Below are 20,164 nucleotides of genomic sequence, written 5' to 3'. Positions count from 1 at the left end.
GCCCATAATACCCGGTTAAACCACGGGTTTTTTGCAATATCACGTAATTGTTTCACGGTATGTGTGTTCATTCTTTATTGTAATAATTTTACTTTCTCAGAGGATTTCATTCTGCCCAACTAACACAGTTACTCTCCTTTTTACTGCGCATGCGTTGATTTTTAGGGAATTCCCTGTGTGCTAGAATTGTGGACTCATTTTCTGCATTTTATGACGTCATTGCTCAATAGGGACTTAACCTTGATATGCGTAGACTTTTAGGGAATTGTGCTAGAAAAATTTTGGACTCCTATTCTGCATACTTTGATGATGTCATAACATTGCACTGATTATTAGGGATAACTCCTTTGAATTCAATGGCTCAATATGGTATGGTACCGCATGGTGCTGGATTTTTGTGACGTCACTGCATTGCAAGCATGCGACTGTGCTAGAAGGAATATTTCCTTATCTCTAAAGATACTCAGAAAACCAGGTTTTTTCGTAAAAATTAGAGTGCCGGTTGTTTTGCAGTAATACTCAGAGAACCGGTGTTTTTCGTAAGACTCATTAGACTATGGAAAGCTGGATTTTTTGTAGGACTTATTAGACCTAGAGAGCCGGGTTTTTTGTAGAAGACAAGGTTACCTTAAAGTGCCATTTTTTGTAGAGATATTAGAGTGTCAGTTTTTTTCGTGAGATTCATTAGGAGTGCCGGTTTTTTTCGTGCTATTTAATAGACTTAAAGCACCGGTTTTTTTCAGAGATAGTTAGAGTGCTGGTTAAAAGTTTTTTTTAAGAAGACAAGTAATCAGTAACTTCTGAAATAAAAGTGGATACTGGAGTAATATATGATCAAAAAATGCAATGGGAGGAGAACATTCTAAAATTAGAATTAAAAAAACTTATAATATTTCCAAATAGTGCTTTTGCACACTGTATCTGCTAAAATAAGTAGCATGATCAAAGAGAGGCATTACCTTTGACCCTATTAACTCCTGCCAGGATTTGAACCTGGATCTCTTATGAAATTCTCCACAAGAATGCATTACTGTAAAAACTTGCATTATTTGGTGGTGCATTATTTGTCACGGTCATAAACCCCACCTCAAAACATCCAACGTTATGTAATGGCAGCATGAGTATGAAAAGAACCCTCTTGTTCTTTTTTATTTAAACTTGAGGAAATTATACAAGACCTTTTACTGCGGATGAACATCTTATAATTGTTGAAGGCAAAGATTAACCAAGAGAAATGTAACAGTTTGAACAAGTAGATGTGCATTGAATAACGCATACTTAACTCACTGACAGGATTTACTTGCAAGTGTTTTCCATCCTTAGACACTCTTACAGCTATGGTAAAGGGGCATTCTTGTTGCATAGTTCTATGGAAAACATTACAAAATAAAAGAGCTAACAATTTAGAAGAATCTTCTCATAAAAAAGCATAAATAAAAAAAAAATTACTTACGATGAAGTTCGCAATCCTGACCCACGAGATTTGAACGATCTTCCTCCGCTTACACATGCATACTTTAACTCGTAATATTTCATGCTACTTTTATGGTTCTATAATCCCTTATCCACAATTCAGTATGATTCCTCTGCTTATACAAGGTAATTTTTTGTTGTAGTTCTTCAAACGAAGAGTACAACTGACCTTCCGCAATGAGAGCCATTTTGGAAAGAGCGCGCATGAGGGATGCACGCCGTATGCATGGGGTTGAGATGCATCACGTGACCTAAAATTTACCAGTTTTTTAGTTAAAAAGCCGGCTAAAAAATTATCGGTTTTTTAGTTAAAGAGCCGGTACCGGTTCTTTAGCCACGCAGACATAAAAAACCTTTTACAATTTCCAAGCCAAGCAATGTATTTACTATGGAATAATCTATATTATTAATAAGCTGGACTAAACTCAAATCAAACAAACATTTTGTTGTTTACTAAAGTTATAGCATTTCGCGAAAAATAACGGTTCCATTTTGATCTAAAAAGCACCATGGCTCAAAAAACCGTGAACAGAGATAAAACGTTTGCGCCGTGGAAGCTTCTCTCTTTGCGCCGTGGGCTTATTGTTTGCGCCGTGAACATTTTGCTAGTGCCGTTAGCTTCTTGCTTGCGCCGTGAGCTTCTTGTTTGCGCCATGAGCTTCTTGTTTGCGCCGTGACACTTGTAGGCCACCGTATCGTCCTCGTATCAAAAAGACAAAAAACCCTGGCGACGAGTGTGAAGTGTACGTTGTCATGATGGCACCTCGTAACAAAAACCGTTTTTGCGAGACAGACGGCGCAGCATTTGTGTTCTGACGAGTCTCGCTACACGAAATCAATTTTCTAATCACGAAATTTGTAATCAAATGACAGAAGTTATTGAAGTGTTGTGATCCTAAACTAAAGGTAGGTTGCATTTTTCCTATCCTAATTAACATCATCATAAACATTTTTGGCATAATATTTTGTTTTTACATAAAGAACAATGGATATATTGAGAATATGAAAGAGAAAATAGATATGCTATTTCTATAGGAGGGACCATGGCTTCAATGGGGAGTGCTATAGTATTTAATGCTCACTTCGAGCTACGCAGAGGGTCCACGCTCTCCAAGGAAACTACCTGCAACATCAAACGAACAGCCAACACAGTGCACCATTTCCATAACCTCCCTAACATGACTTGGGTTAACCAGGTCTAGTTATGGTAACATTCACTCGGCCATACTGAATCGTCACCAAGTTTGCTCTTAATCAGAGAATATGTCATTCTCGGCTTAACGTCTGTTTTCCATGCTAGCATGGGTTGGACGGGGTATATAAATGACCCTCTTCCAATCTGATCTAGACTGTGTTAGATCTAAACTCAACTTCCTCTGTATCAAGTCTGTCCTTATAACCTCCTGCCAAGTCTTTCTCGGTCTGTCTCTGGGCTTTGCCCCAGGAACTATCAAGTCTCTACACTTTCTTGCCCAATTATCCTCCTCCATTCTTTCCAAGTGCCCCAGCTAATTCAATCTTCTTAACTGGATAACATCTTTAATTCTACAGATACCTAGCCTGCTTCTTATAGCTCATCTGAACTCTTTCTGTCTCTCAGACTGGCGTTACACATCCACCTAACCATTCTCATATCATTCCTTCTAAACAGTCAAGATCTTCCTGCTTCACTGCCCATGTCTCACTACCGTACAACATAACACTTCTTACACAGGCCTCATACAACCTACCTTTTACCTCAATTGACAAGACTCTGCTAGTCAACAAAGGAAGTAACTCTCTGAAATTTTTCCAAGAAGAACCTATCCTACAAGTAACACTTCTTCCAACACCCCCTTCACTGCCCAACATATCACCTAAGTAACAGAAGTTCTCAGCTATTTCTAACGAGCCACTGTTGTACATCATTAAAGCTGGAAATACTTCATTCTCTATAATCTCACCTTTGCAACGCTTGCATACAAACTGTATGTCAGCTCTTAACCTTCCACCAATATTACAGCACTTCTTATGTACCCAAAGCTTGCAAGTCTGACAAAAAATTGAGGTACTACCAACCCCTTTCCTGCAAACTCCACATGGCTACTTTCCAACTACAAGGTCACACTTGGCTGCAATGCTACTAATCATGACTTTAGACTTTGCTGTATTCACCCTTAGCCCTTTTTCTTCTAGTCATTTCTTCCACTTCTCAAACTTTTCAACTAATTCGTCCATTGACTCTGCTATGAAAACTGAGTCATCTGCATACAATAACTCCCATGGACAACCTGTTCTCCATCGAAAACGCTTCTAAGACTAGAAAAAACAACAAAGGACTAAGTACAGAACCCTGATGTACACCAACATTTACACTAAATTCATCACTAAGTGAATCGTTAATCCTGACACGACTTCTAGCATTGCTGTACATAGACTGTACCATCGTAACTAGCCACTCATCCACACCTAATTTTCTCATAGCCCACCAAATAACTTTACGTGGCACTCTATCAAAAGCTTTCTCTAAATCTACAAAGGCAAAATAGAGATTCTTTCTCTTTCCTAAATACTTTTCCTGAAGCTGTCTGAGTAAAAATATTGCATCTGTAGTGCCACGCCCTATAACAAAAACAAATTGCATCTTATCTATATATATATCAATTCTTTCTCTAAGTAACTTATCAATCACTCTTTCAATAACTTTCATTACTTGATCAACCAACTTCAAACCTCTATAGTTACCTCTTTCTAATGCATCACCCTTGCCCTTGAAACAATTCACTATTACACTTGACTACCACTAATAATAGTAATAATAAGTATTTAAAGTGACTAGCCCAGAAAATCACAAAAACCTATAGTTAGTGGATTGTTTCCACAGGGGGCCACTAGAACAAAAAAGAAAAAAATGATAAGCCTTGACTGCCTCCGCTCAACCAAACATAGTAACATTTATAATCTGTGAAAATTGAAAAGAAAAAGAATAAAAAACAAAAATTAAAAAGTTAAAAAGTGATCTCCATTAGAATTTGCCAAATACATTAGAGATGGAAGTCTTAAACGAAAGCAGACTTCCATCACAGATCACTTGGTCTGGAAGATTATTCCACACTTTTGCAGCTCTAAATGGGAAAGCTTTTTTGCCAGATTCCGTGTTGACCAAGGGAAGTGTAAACCTGTTTTTTGAAACTCCTCTTGTTTGATAATTATGACAGTTTTTTTGTCAAAAGGAATTTTGAGCGCATGTAATCAGGAGCAATGTGATTCATGGCTTTGAAAACTAATATGGCATTGTTTTTGATGAGTAAATTATTCATTGAATATTCCCTCTCTTTCCCAAGAAAGGTACGGACACATTTTAATCGTTTTTCTCGTTTTTCCAATCTACCTTGGGTGGCACAAGCCCATGCCGAGGAGCAGTAGTTTTAATATGGCATGACAAGTGCATTTAATTAAAAGGTTTTTTGTGTGAGGTGTTAAACAGGATGCAATGGTTCTAATTTTAGAATATTTAATTTTTTTATTTATGTCATTAATGTGCTCTTCCCATTCCATTTTTTTATCAAATGTTACCCCAAGACATTTAACTTTTTTGCTCCTCTTCAAAGCAATACCCATATAATTGATAGTTTTGTTCTCAACTTTTTTTAACTGGCTGTGGTTGCCGAAAAAGATTGTTTTAGTTTTGTCTGTATTAATAGTCATTTTGTTATTATTCAGCCAGAGGTCGACTTGCGAAAGTTCTAACTCGACCTGGGAGACAAGGGTATCCAAGTTTGTATGGGACGAAATAATTATTGTATCATCTGCTATAGATGGTGGTAGTTTGAATTGATGACAGATTTTAAGTCATCAGTATACAAAAGAAAGAGCAGGGGTCCCAACACAGATCCCTGTGGCACCCCAAAAGCGTTTTCATGAAGCAGATCTGATCCTGTGTCGTTTACAAGAGTCAGCTGCATTCAGCGCGTTAAGTAGGATTTGAACCAGTCAAAGGCAGCATCTCTGATGCCAAAACACCATAGTTTTTTTAACAAAGTTTTATGATCAACAGTGTCAAAAGCTTTTTTAAGGTCAATGAGCACAGCACAAACAAAGTTATGTTGGTCGACCTCAGTAAGAATAAAATCAGAGACATCGACTACTGCAGTTTCTGTGGAAAAGAGTTTTTAAAATCCGGACTGTCTGTCATTCAGGAAGTTGTGCTCAAAAATAAAATGAGACATTTGCTCATGCACTAACTTTTCAAAAATTTTCATAGGAATTGGCAAAATGGAGATAGGCCGATAATTAGTAGGATCTGTTTTATTGCCACTTTTAAAAATAGACGAGACCCTTTTAGTCTTCCAACATTTAGGTACATAACCAGTAAATAAAGATGTGTTGAAAAGACTTGATAAATAAATACTTAAAACTGACGAACCTGCTTTTAGCAGTCGTGAACAAATTCCGTCCAAGCCTGTAGCTTCAGTTTTAGTGAACTAATTATTTTTTCGACACTTTTGGTCTCAATACGAGCCCGCCGAAAATCGTGTCCGCTAACAGGTGGATTAACATTAGTAGTGTCAGAAGAAAATTTAGAGGCTAGTTTGGCACCAACACTGACAAAAAATGAATTGAAGGTGTTGGAAATTTCTTTCGAGTGAGAAGTTTCTGTACCATCGTTTTGTATTACTCGTTTTATTGAGGTAGTTTTATTGCCTGACTTATCAGGAAACAGTTGTTTTAGGGTTTTCCAAAGTTGTTTTGTCCGTTTTTGAAAGTCCTGCAAAACGTCATTATAGTACTCGTTTTTGAGTCGAATTTTGAGACCTATTACTGGTTCCTTTTTTGTTTGAAAGCTTCCCAGTCTATGATGGATTTTGTTTTTGATGCTTTCCGTTTTAAGAAGTCTCTTTCTTTCATGGCTATTATTAATTCATCAGTGACCCATGCCTCAACACGGCCAGAAAATCTATTTGTTTTGAAAGGGGCATGTTTGTCAGCCACTGTTTTAACATTTTTATTCAGTTTCTCACATGCTTCATCAAGGTCATCATAATTATTAAAATATGACCAGTCTAAATTCCTGAGGTCATTCAGAAAAGCCTCTTCACTGAAGTTCTTGTAGCTACGAACCTTGATAGTTTTAGGTTCAAATTTTGGCCTTTTGAATTTTCTGATCACATAAACTAAATTGTGATCACTGATGCCTAAATCCATGACACCAGTTTTAGAAATACAAGAACTGTTAGAAAGTATCAAGTCTATAAGAGTGCTACTATTTTCAGTAACACGAGTTGTCTCCTTAATATGTTGACCATTGTGGGCTAACTGCTGAACTTTTGCACTAAATTGTCTTGCTACAATCTCTTCCATCGGCTTCCAGACTTTACGACGGGGCCTGTACTTTCCCTTTGTTTTTTTTAACACTCTTCAAGATAATATGACAAACCAGCAACCTATGCTGGGAAACACACTCTTCTCCCGATATAACTTTCACGTTCTTCACCACTTTCTTGTCTGACTTTCTAACCAGGAAGTATTCTATCTGTATCTTACAACCACCTGACTCATATGTTATCATTCATATGCCTACTTTGTCTCTTACTGAATGATGTGTTGCAAACCACCATGTCCGTTGCCATTCCAAACTCAAGCAACCTCTCCCCTTCCTTATTTCTGCTCCCAAATCCATAGCCTCCATGCACACCTCTATAACCTTCAGTTGACTTCCCAACATGACTATTAAAGTCGCCTCCCACCATGATACGGTGTATTTTTTGTCTGCATCAATCATAATGTGCATTACGTAAGCAAATTCGCCATTATAAATGCAGCATTTTCTAAACAATGCGGGCATGTAATGAGAAAAGGTAAATTTTGGATATACTAGATCAGAAAGAAACTAATAAATTTTCTTTATGCACACCATTTATATTTTTTATATATATTGTATTTTGTATTTATAAAAATCTATAAATTACCGTAATAGCAAATTTTGGCCTTTGTAGTCCTTTTCAAGCATTCAATTTACTTTGCCTGTATGAAAATGTGTAAAATTACAAGTGCTAGATTTTGATAGTTACTATAATTATCATGGCAGAAGACCAATACTGTAGCAGAAGCTAAAAAGAATGTAGAGGTCACCTAAAGGTAAAAAAGAGGGAAGGAACTATATTGTCTATGATAGGTAGATATGTACTGGTGTCATTAAATTATTAAATAAACAGAAAAAAAAGACGGGAGAGAATCAAGTAGAAAGTTTTTTGGTACCACAAAAGTTTTGTATGCTGTAAAAAATAAAAAGTAAAAAAAAAGCAAATAAAGAGAGACAAAAACATCACCTCACATCATAACACGGCAAATACAGCACAAGAAACATCACAGCGATTTTACTAACATTAATGAATTACAAATCAAGAATTACATTACAAAAAACAAGGAGGGCCATAACTGGAAAGAAAAAATAAAGTTAGTTTAGATTTTATAGATGGGGCAGAAAGTAAACTGAAAGATAGATTAGTTGCCTTTTGAAGATTATTCCAAGGTGAAACTGTTTGAGACTTGATTGAGTTGAGACTATAGAATGTATATAGTGTTGCAATGAAAGTGGTCTAGCATACTGGCAGATTTGTTTCTTGTGTTAAACGGTGATGGATAGCATTGACATCAATTGTTTCAGCAAGTGGTTGAGGAATATCATTTAAGAAGATGTTTTTTAATAAAGTGACATTAAGAACTTGTATTATGTCAGGGAATCTAATTAAGGCTAGGTTGTGATAGATGGGTGCTGTAGAGACCAGAAAAGGTAAGAAGGTCAGCAGACGAACAGCTTTGTGGTGCCGTAGTTTAGTGGTTATAACTCTCGCACTTTGTGCGGGAGGCCGCGATTTCGATTCCCCTTGGCAGCGATTCAACATGGGCAAGTAAATGTTACCATAGCCCCGGGTTAGCCCAAGCCATGTGAGGGAAATTGGGGAGATGGCACACTGTGTGGGCGGTTGGATGCTGCCAGGAGTTGTGTAGTAGAGCACAGGCCCTAATTGTGTCTGTGTAGCTCAAAATGAGCATTAAATACTCTAGGACTCCCCATCTAAGCCATGGCTCCTCCTGGAAATAATAGACAGGGTATATCCCTTGAGATTTCTGAGACTAGCCATGTAAAATATGCACATCCATCTATCATTCTTTATTTTGAAAAATGTATATACTAGTTATGGAGGAAGAGATAGGGTCGAACCTATGCTTGTCAGGGATGCGCACATACAGAACTACATTTAGCTAGCTAACCAATGGTAAATGTGACCATTCAAGAAATTTAAGCTTACCTTCCTCAATAACACAAGTTAGATTCACACGACTGAGCTTGAAAAACTATATATGAATGTTTTGGTTTTTTTGAAAAACCGTAATTGGTTTACGAGATTTTGACTTGAAATTTCAATAATTATGATAATGAAAACATAAAGTTATGCATTTTATATTTTGAACATATTTTTCATGAATATTATTATTTAGTTATCATATTTACCATTCACACCAGCAATTTTTCTCAGCATCTAACTTATGATATCATAATTCTATATAGTTAGCTTAACTTTTAAAACCTCTACATCTTATAAATATTTTTCCAAAATGTGAAAAAATTTTTAGACATCTTTTAACGCTCTTTCGTATAAAACTAACTTTTATTAACGGAAACCTAATTTAACAGCAAAGAGTAGGGTAAAAGAGAAGCAGCTTATATATTTTATTGACCTTATGCAAAAGTTTTGGGCATAAAAAACTTCTGGATATTTACGTTACAGTTTAATAGGAGCATTTAATTAACGCAGGTTTTCAAAATTTGGTTAATTTTGTGCCTCACTGATTTTTCTGTATTAAGGTTAATTTATGATGGCAATTTTTTGATTTTAATGTTAAAAAAAATTTTGTGTTTTAATAAAATTCAAATATGGAAGCTATTAAATAGATATACAGAATAACTTGAAAGAATTTCAAACAACAGTGATGTAGATTTGGATTAGTTTGCTATTAGTGTTTTTAGTGACACGAAAATCATGAAGCCCTTCTTTAATCTTGTCTTTTTCATTTTCTGCATATTTTACACTAAATGGGTTTAAATATATATGTATACTTTTGACTTTTATATCAAAGATTTAGACACAACTTTTTGTTGATGCAAATTATAAGTAAGGGAAATCAAATTGAGAAAATTATCAGATATAATCATCTAAAAAAGTTAAAGTGACTTTTCATGTTTTTATATTTGAAATAATTGAATTTATTTTTCGTTATAGATGTGTTACAAGCATTTTACATATTCCTTATTTTTTTGCCTTAAAAAAAATTTGCAACATCTTTCATTTTGCAGAATATATCTCCGAAATTTGCAGAATTAATATTTAAAGATGCTAAAGATTAAGAAGCATTTTTTTTAGTAAAAGTGAAATCAGTATTTTGGTTAACACGTGTCAATGTAATTAAGATTTTCAGGAAGCAACTTAAGCTTGTTCTGAAATTCGACAAAAATATTAACAAGGGACAGGCTTCAGACAGAAGAGTAAAGTTCAGAATAGTGCGGGAAAGCAACAATTTCAAAGTTTGTCCTTTATGAGATCCACTGTAGTTTTATGAAATTATATTTTTGTTATCTATGTCTGTGCACACATTTTGTATTCGTTATACATTTTTTTTTATATATAAACGTTTTTTGCAATTCTCCCTGAACATTGTTTAACTATATAGTTAAGTTAAGAAAAAACGCCCCAAAAATTGTTAGTCATTGTTTACCTGGATAACCAAAAATTTGACATTGTTTATAAAAAAACGTGTACATCTGTTAATGCTGGTGTATGCAAATGGAGAACTTCGTGTTGTTGTTCGTCATGTAATGCCTTTTTTATATGTTACTGTCCGTGTTAGTCGTAATATTTTAAAAATTTCAGTTTGGCGCAAAAAAATTCGGCATAATTTTCAAAATTTCTGCAGACAAATTTGCACTATAAGAGGGAATTCAAGTTGGAAATGAATATTTCTTCAGAGAAAAAGTAAAATGCCCGGCCATCCTTAATTACTTTACGACTATTTCTTTGTTATTGCAGAAGTGTACAGCAGTGTACCATAAAAATTTTTTAAAAAATCAAATATTTTGACATTAAAATTTTTGGTTTTTAAGGTACTTTAAAAGAAGAAAGTGTTTGCGAAAAAAACTTTTGCGCTGCGAGAGAAACCTTTAACGTCTGCAAGTCTCTCAAAGACATATTTCCATATCCGTTTTCGTCCCACGGAATATTCATGGTTCGCAGAGGGGTCAGAGCTCCGTATTTTCGAAACAACCCCCTATTATTAGGAACCCCAACCTTTTTATTTTGAGAGTAACCCGCCCTTATATTTAGGGTTCAAGCTATTATCTTCATCCTGTCACAGAAGCAACACCGTACTATTTGAACTCGTATTCAAACAACTGGCATACCGAAATTTGCTTACAACTAATCAAGTTTTCATGATTTTCTGCATTTTCACATGCATATTTTGGGGAACGATATTACGCCAATTTGTTTTTTTAAATATTTAAAATAAAAAATCCGCGGAAATTTTATTATGAGCCCAAATATATTTTTATAATCTTATATTTCTGGATGCAAATTTTTCAAAGAACATTTTAGTTCTTATTTCTCAGGCTTTACTATTGCAAGGCAGAATTGCTACATGATAAATTTTTTGACGTGCGTATAATATTGTATATGTTTGGGCTTTAATTTGTTTAACTATGTGATAACGGGATATCTGTATCATTTCATAAATGACGAGTTCCTGTAGCAAACCACTTTTATTTCTACTGCTAAAACTTGCGATAACGTCACCAAAAATAATAATGTCACAAAAGTTTTTATTATGCAAAATTATTGCGAATGAGACACACTATTTGTGCTAACTATTATTTACATGACATTACCTTAATAGTTATTTTGGAGCAGTGGGTTGGTCTTGGGGAGTGGGGGCATACTTTGTTACCACCCCGAGATTCACATAGAAGTTTAAAACAGGGTTAAGGTACCCTTCCTTACGTTCATGGTTTTGAATATTTCACGAAATTAAAAATTTGTAATATTTTTTTTTTGTTTTATAGGAATGTCTTTGGTTGAAAGTTTTACACCATTGCGAAAACAAAAAGATGCATCCAGTGAAGTTGGAAAGTCAATATTTACTGTATCAGAGAGCCTTCATTCAGATCAATTACGTAGCAGGTATGGCATTGAAGTTGAGGGAGATGACGTTCCCGCGCCAATTCAATACATAAGCGATATACCCTTGCCTTCGCAATGTTTAAAGTTTCTGCAAGAAAGAAAAAACATTCATAAACTCACTCCCGTTCAAATGCAAGGAATCAGTTGTTTGTTAAAGAACAGAGACTGCGTGTGTTTGAGTCCTACTGGCACTGGAAAAACGTACAGTTACTTGTTACCTATGTGTAGCATGTTCTGGAAAACCAAGATGGTAGACGGAACTGTTGGTGGACAATTTTGTTTGATTATTGTACCTACAAGAGAGCTAATGAATCAAGTTTTAAATACAACTATCGAACTCGTTGACTTACTGATTCCTAAGCAAGGGACACCAAGGCCTGCATTTGATTTTGCTGGAAATTCTGGAAACAATCATACGCCCTACCACAATACACCTTATAATCAAACGCCTTATAATCAAACGCCTTATAACAATCATACGCCCTACTACAATGGAGACTTAAATCAAAGATGGGAGTCAAGCTTTTCTCATATGCTACCTAACTGTCCCCCACCTGCTGATTTCAAAACACACACTGTTGTTGGGCTATGCGGAGGAGTTCCAATTAATCAAAATGTTGCTCAGCTGGCACCTCAAACTAAAATTATAATAGCCACGCCGGGACGACTGCTTGATTTATGCGATCGCGGACACTTATCTTTGCAAAACATAAGCTATTTTGTTATCGACGAGTGTGACAAAATGCTGGAATTGGGTTTAGAAGAGTCCCTTAGAAAAATTGTTGCCATGGTGACAGTACATGATTCGACAGTACTTACAAGTCTTTGGTCAGCGACACTTCCAACTTCGTTAGAAAGACTCGCTCGGTCAGCGGTTATCAACCCTGTTTTTATATGCACAGGTATTCGAGATACGGTGCCGAGAAATATAATCCAGAATGTTTTGTTTCTTCACACGTATTTAAAACCGAACACGTTGCTGGAAGTGTTACGACAGACTCCATATCCGCCTGTTATTGTTTTTACCAGTTCAAAACATAAAGCAGACGAAATTGCAGAGCTGTTACAAAGCGAGCAATTTCACGCAGCAGCTATTCACTCAGAGAAAAAGCAAAGCTGTCGTACTGAGGTAATGGAGGCTTTTCAAACAGATGAGCTCGATGTCCTTGTAGCTACGGATTTAATTAGTCGAGGACTCAATATTCCAGCTGTAACTCATGTTATAAACTTCGACACTCCGGATTGCATTGAAGACTACGTACATAGGTGTGGACGAACCGGAAGGTTTGGACGGCCTGGTACAGCGACGACGTTTCTAACATTGAACTGTAAGATTGCTGAAGAAATTAAAAATATGTTAGAATCAACAGGGAGTGTTGTACCTCACGAGCTAACAGACACAAAAATGTTCGGAAAGGAGATCGTAATAACTGATATGGGTGATCGAGTAAAGTAGATGAACGCAAGCCTAAAAGTTAGGCGTGTTCGACTTTTTGCGTCCTTCTCGCCCAAGCAACATCTTTGGTTGTGGTATTCATTTAGCTTACCGTGAACAACTAGGAGTTATTTTGTTAAATGTGAACAAATTTCTGTGAATAGGTTTTTTTTGCAAAATTTTGCAAAGATTTATTTTTGCGATTGGATTGGATAGTCCTAAAGGAAAATGCAGGACTAATATTTGCGATTTGAAATGTTTGGATGAGAGAAAAATGCTACAATAAGAAAACTTAAAGGGGCCTGTAAATTACACACATGCCGGAAAAATAGCCAGTTTGTTTTTTACCGCCATCAGCTCGACTTTCGTGTAAGTCACTAAAGTCGAAAACCAACAGCCGTTCCGTAGCCCCTTTAAGAACAACGTATTTTGCTGATATGAAGAGTTAAATAGTTTTTCAAAAACGTTTTTACGCATATTGCGAATAGGCTTCACAATCGCAAAACATTAGTTTCACCAAAATTCGACAATAATTTTTGTGTGTCCGCAGCACGGCTTTAAAACGGCGCAGAGACAAAAGGCAGGTATTTAATTGGAGATACTTGTCGAGTTTATAAAATATAGAATCAGTTTAACCCTAACAATTTCAACTAAAATTTTAAATTGAACTTTGTATCCTGTTCTTTTTTAAGCATTTTGGAAAAAACCTAGTTAGCGAAAAATAAACTTTTTTACCGATAATGAATAAAAACGGCAATTTTTAAACAAAAAAGTCAATGTTTCCATTAACTTCGTCTCAAATCTTCTATTTTTTGTTCTAAAATCTAATAAATTGCGTGAGTAAACTATGGAAAGCAAACAAAGAACACAAGAAGTTTATTATCATAGTAACGTTAATTCTCCTACATGTACAAAAACAGTACAAAAATGCACTAAATCAATAAACAAAAGTTCTTCAGATCTCAGCCTCTTTGTGTTGGGTATAAATAAGCGTATAGAAAGAAAACCAATCAATAAGTAAATCTTGCGGAAATTTCACCAGCCTTCTTTTCCGTCTTTCAATCTCACAGCAACTTCGTACGGCAATTTGACCCCTTTGAATAAAAGTTCATTCAGCCCCTTCAACCCTTCAATGCATACTTCGAACGGGAGACAGCATACGTACCAAGAGGCGCAAAATCCTCCCACTGGCCAAGCGAGAAAGATTAAAACAAGGAACCAAATAATAGCCCAAAGAATATTCATAATGGCGGCAGATCTACGAGGTCAATGAAAACATGTCCAACAATTATAAAGAACACAATAAAAACAAAATAAGCTGTCTAAAAGCAAACTCGTCCTCAGGCCTTCTTTCTCTTTTTGACAATCCTTTTCTCGCCGACTAAGGTTGCCAGAAAAGGAAAAAATCCCTGAGGACAAGATTGGTCTAAAAGAATTATATGACGAACAACTTCAAGTAAATTTGAATGCTCGAGGACGTCAAATTATTTAAAGCATTGTTTTTAGCAGTCGTTCCTTTCATATGGTAAAATTGTTATTTTTAGATAATGGCGCATTCTCCCGTCGGAATGTCACGTTGTACTACTTTTATTGAGCAAAATCATGACGTTATATAGCAAAACTCTACAAAAGAAGCTTTGATTAAACAAGAACTACAAGTGTACAACTACAACTATCTGAATTAACACAAGTTTGCGAACACTGACAATTCCGCAGGGATCACATCCACTAGTCTAGGGTTTTGTTTAAAATTTAACACAAATTTTGTCCAATCCCCTTTTCTCAGAAAAAATCAAACTGCTGGTATAAAACACAAGTATCAAAACACTACAAATCATATATTAAAAATCATTTCCGCCTAAGAAAATCAAGAGCATGTACCAAGTATTTTCCTGAAATCGTTCGCTTGCTTTGCATGAAATCTTCTTTCAAAATAATTTAAAATCATCAGAGACCTTTCAAACATAAAATACTCTCTTAAATTGTTTTAAATTTACTTGATATAAATATTACTTACCAGGGAAGTGAGTCAAATAAAGATTCGACGAATTTTCACAACGACAAAAAGTTCAACAACACTCCCCTTTTTTAAAACGTGATACGTTCTTTACCTTTTGAATCAACACAAGAATTATTTTCATTTAACGACTCTCCATCGGAGGTGTTAGATCACCCGGTAAACAAAACACGAAGCATTCACACTACTTTATTCTAATAAAAACAATGGAGAACTAATCACAAAGAAAAGCCGCGATAACGCTGTTTAATTTTATACAACGCTGCTGCCATGCCAACGTAACGATGTAAAAAAGGTGCGTAGCGACGCCATTGTTCCAAAACATCACGTGACTAAGGTTGCTCCTTTTAACATATAAATTATATCTGTCTTAAAACACACATGCCGAGGAATGCATAAAAGCGATTCAGCTTCGAAACAACATCATAACTTTTTTATCGTTACACAAATCATGCATAAATAAAGTAAATTATATCAATTCATAAAGATATATTTAAACAGATTTTAACAAAGACAAAATTCTTTGTTTATATTAACAATAAATGTTTTTATCAAATTTGTTTTGCATCGTTGACGAGCTGACAGCAACAACTTACTAACTGCGTTTTTTGCGTCATGTTTCGACAAAATGGAGGCGAGTTGTTAGATACAGGTTTCTTATATAAAGAGTAACTTCACAAAAACACGTAGCTTAAGCCTTTGCCAAAAATATGAACAGCCTCCTCAATCATCTGAATTTCCTTATAGGTGTCTTGCAATTCTCTCTCAAACTACGTATAATCTCGTGGAAGAAAAACACTTTCTCCAAGCTATAATCGTCGTTTTTTCTTTCCATACCTGCATTAACTTCGGATTAATGTCCATATTGGTGCGATTTCGGCCTTGTTTATAAACACAATTGGTGAAAGTTCAATAACTAAGAACAAAGTGAGGCTAAGTTTTAAAGTTGTGTTTTTATTACTGTTAAGAACAAATTTTTACTCTAATACTAACATTGTCGATTTATTTAAAACAGCTAACCAAGAACTTGCGCAAAGCAAATAACCTCTCACTTAATATAAGTAAATAAGTTACAAAACTGATGATATTCCACTCAAACTACCAGCTCTTAAAATTAATAACGTAAACATAAACAATAGAATTTCTTGGCGTACTTTTAGACGAATTATTAACATGGAATAAACATATACAAACCCTTGAAAATAAAATCTCTAAAAACTTAGTGATATTATATAAGGCCAAACGATACTTAAATTTTCTTTGCTTGAAAAAACCTTTATTTTTCTGTTATACACAGCTACTTAACGTATTGTAATAATATCCTGAGCAAGTAACAATGTAAATAAATTTAAAAAGTTGTATAATAAACAACAACATGCTTGTCGTATAATTTTTTGTTTGGACAGATATGCCACGAACACAACACTTAGTTCTTCAAATTGGGGCTTTGAACATTTATCAATTAAATATGCATCAAGTTTTACTTTTCATGTACAAGATGAAACAAAACATCACACCAAAATTGTTTACTAACCAATTTAGTTCAATACAACATAAATATGATACTAGATTTTCAAAAAATAATTATCAAGTGCCAAAGATTTTATTAAAATCTTGCACGTTTTTAATTAGATATAGGGGACCATACCTATGGAATAAATTTTTATCTGGTAATATTAAAACAAACTCGAAAAATATAAAAACAAAATTACTAACGACTGATCTTATAGACATTTGTAAATATTTTTAGATGCACACTCTCACATAGACCTTTGTAAATTCAACTAATCTTTTTATGGAATATATATAGTAATATTTTAACTTTCTCTTTTTTTTTGCTTAACAACGGGGCTTAGTAATAAGGCAATTTGTGCCTTCTTTTTTCTCCGGCCATTTTTGCATATATTACAAGATATTTTAACCTGTAGAATTTATATAACGGCGAAATATACCTATAATCTAAAAAAAACAAAAGAAAGAGAAAATCAAGAGAAAGATTCGAAAAATAAGAAGAGTTAGTCTTTTTGTATAACAAGCGAGTGTTCTAGCTTCAAAATTTTTGAAATTAAGAAAAAGGAACAATTCAAAAATAGAATAATCTATAACACTGATATACATCATATGAAGGCAACCATGGACTTGTTTCTTTTGACGGAGCTGTCTATCTGGATATTGGAAAACCTTGTAATACAAGCCCGAGGTGGCCGTCCTTTTTTTAACATCGTTGTTATCATAATAATCTGAGAGGAAAAATTCATAAAGATGAGAAATTCATACTGTTTATTATGACAACTAAACAGTATGGTGACCAATGAGTGCCAAACCGTGACCAATGAGTGCCAAACCAAAAGAAAAAACAGTATGGTGACAAATGAGTGCCAACACAAAAGAAAAAGTTAGGCGTTTTAACAATCGCATCGCGAGGTAGATAAACGTCGTCTTCAGGGGTGTTGTACCGTGTCATATTGACGGTGTATTACGCATTACGAAACCTTCCCCGTTGTATATTCTCTCAGAACAGCCCTGCAAATAGGTTGGATGTACATTTGTGCTCTGAAAACGTGGAGATAGAGCAAGGTCGGGAGAAAACGGGATACAATTTGTATTAAAATTGTTTAATCCAAAAGTACGATCGTCTTTCCCACAATAGAAGACCAGTTATTTTAAAGTAAGCGAAACAATAGCTCATTTTTAAAAAACAAAAAATGTGGATACAAGAGTTTGGGACAATAGTTGTATCGGTGTACTATTTTACATGTTTATAAAAGGCGTTATCGAAAACCATGTTATTATATTTCCAATCGAAACAAAGCAGCTTTAAGTAAAGTACCTCAAATAAAATTGCACAGTACAAAACAGCAATATATAAAAAAACTTCGTAGTTTATGAACTGGCAACAACAGAAGAAAATAGGAATAAAAGCTTTAAATGATATTACAGACCACTGATTTTTCCTTGTAAAAAATTCAAGACGGGTTATTTCTGTTGATCTAAAACAAAATGGTGTCAATTTATAAATGTTGTCAGTGTAAATGGGCATTAATAATTGAGGATAAACTTGCGCAATGTCAGAAATGCGAGACGTTGTCTGTATCAGACGAATGCACTTGCTCGTCAATTATCAACTAAATATTAAAAACGTTGACATTATAGCTAGTTATGATATACAGTGACTAAAATAGAAAGTTGCGCTCATTTCTATAGACCAGACAATGTACTTTAGACAAGTTCTTTTATTGTAAGTTTGCTTGAAGATTATAAAAAAGAAAACTTGAACTAATTTTTCTTCTGATGTATCATAACTTGTAGCTTTGGTTCTCACAAAAAAGCCTTGCTTTTTTAAGGTTTTAGAAAATATGGAGTGTAAAAAATAAAAATTTCTAGTGGAAAGGTGCTGTTACGCTTTACACCTGGTTTCCTATTCTCCAGTCCCTCTGGATCAAGTTCATACATGACATCATAAAATAAGTCTCTTGGAACGTTCAAGTTTCAATTTTTTTTGCATTGCCCTATATAATTAGGCTCATGGACCTTTCAATTCTTGTTTTACTGCCTTTTTGACAGGTTCGACATTACCATTTTGTATCAGCATATCGAATATTAAGCACATTTAAATTTCTAGCTATGCTTCTTAAACTCCACTGGTAACTTGGACAATCCCTCACCATATAATCTAATATTTTCAGTAGCTTTAATCCTTGTTCAATATAATTTTTGAGGTCAGCCTTCAAGGAAGAATTTGTTTTCCACGATGTCAACATTCATTCTGGTCAACTGGACGGCATAGGTAATTAACTGGTGGAACCACAGGTTCGTAATTCAGCTGGATGTAAGGTTAGTAACAAGCTATTTCCTGATCTGCTGCGTTCGCGTACCTCTTCGCAGAAGTTGTGCCACTCAGGCTCACGTTGTGTGGTTACACGTGCCCACAATTGAAATGCTATGCACTAGCGGTATACTAGGTATCTTAGCGCATTCTCGCCAGGTTCCAGACCCTTAATTTCTCAGCCCACATGGAACTCTTTTCGTTTATGCCATTTTCTTTTAAGAAAGAACTCGCATATGCGCCATCTTCAGGTTCGTTATTTGCAGTCTTAGTTTATGCAACAAAAGTGCATCTACTGATACTGCCCTCTCACCTTTGCTTGCCTCGTCAGTTTGTTGTTACCTACTGAAAGTCTGTTTAGTGTACATACTGTAAATACTGTAAATACTTTTTGAGACAATTTTTTTGTTATTTTGCGCACTGGATGAAATTTCATATCAGATTTGGTGAACAATTTATCCTGTAATTTGTCACATATCGGCAAAATATTTATCTGTCAATGTTACTGCTTTTCTATATTATCATCTGGCAATATTTACATAGTCACGATAGTAATTGGCTGTGGAGTAATTTCAAAATTTAGCAATATTCATGCATTAGCATCCTACATAAATATGTTTTATAGATTTTGCAAATAAAGTTTTCGTACAATATAAGGTATAATATCTTGCTACTGACACTGTAAATAGTTCTGTATTGCGAAGATCAGGTGTTGATTCTCATAAGTCAGAAAGAATGAAATTAAAAGAGACAAAATACTGTCAAAAGTGTTCGTAATCATAGAAGTAAGCAAAGTGGAAGTAAAAAATTCAAAATGGTAAGGCCTGATGTTGATTTACCAACTTGTATCAACAATTTCAGGAAAAAAGATTTATGCGGTTCATTGTTTATATGTGTTGTCTGTAATTGCACACTTTACAGAAAATTAGGGATTGAATTTCATATGGAATCTTATCCAGCTGTTATCACATACCGGTTGAATACCGGTGTTATTACTTTTGATAAGCTTTATATATGCCTTACTGGCTCAAAAAAGGTAAAAAAAAAATTATTCCATGTCAGACTGTCTACAACAGTCTTCAATCAGTATTTCTTCATTAAATCGACTTGAATGTGCTCTTATTCAAACGCCTACTATTCAAAAAATTATAAAGATGCCAAAAGAACAAATGCTGAAAATAAGGTGCATTTTGCAACGT

The 20,164-nt window shown here is 34.8% G+C and overlaps 1 protein-coding gene and 1 long non-coding RNA gene across 2 annotated transcripts; one reads left to right on the top strand and one right to left on the bottom strand.

Annotated features, from left to right (window-relative positions):
- Window positions 1-2,157: 2,157 nt before the first annotated feature.
- On the top strand, window positions 2,158-13,301 carry LOC130647161 (probable ATP-dependent RNA helicase DDX41). The gene is made up of 2 exons (XM_057452923.1): window positions 2,158-2,379; window positions 11,570-13,301. Exon 2 carries the CDS (start codon window positions 11,572-11,574, stop codon window positions 13,141-13,143), a length of 1,572 nt encoding a protein of 523 aa, XP_057308906.1. The 5' UTR covers window positions 2,158-2,379; window positions 11,570-11,571; the 3' UTR covers window positions 13,144-13,301.
- Window positions 13,302-13,997: 696 nt separating this feature from the next.
- On the bottom strand, window positions 13,998-16,890 carry LOC130647162 (uncharacterized). Its single transcript, XR_008982808.1, has 2 exons — window positions 15,140-16,890; window positions 13,998-14,380 (listed from the first exon to the last, which is right to left on the bottom strand). It is a non-coding gene; the product is annotated as an uncharacterized LOC130647162 (long non-coding RNA).
- Between the last annotated feature and the right edge of the window lie 3,274 nt (window positions 16,891-20,164).

Source organism: Hydractinia symbiolongicarpus, chromosome 6 (assembly GCF_029227915.1).
Source record: "Hydractinia symbiolongicarpus strain clone_291-10 chromosome 6, HSymV2.1, whole genome shotgun sequence".
Classification (NCBI taxonomy): Eukaryota; Metazoa; Cnidaria; class Hydrozoa; order Anthoathecata; family Hydractiniidae; genus Hydractinia; species Hydractinia symbiolongicarpus.
This window is presented reverse-complemented; position numbering and strand designations above follow the sequence as displayed.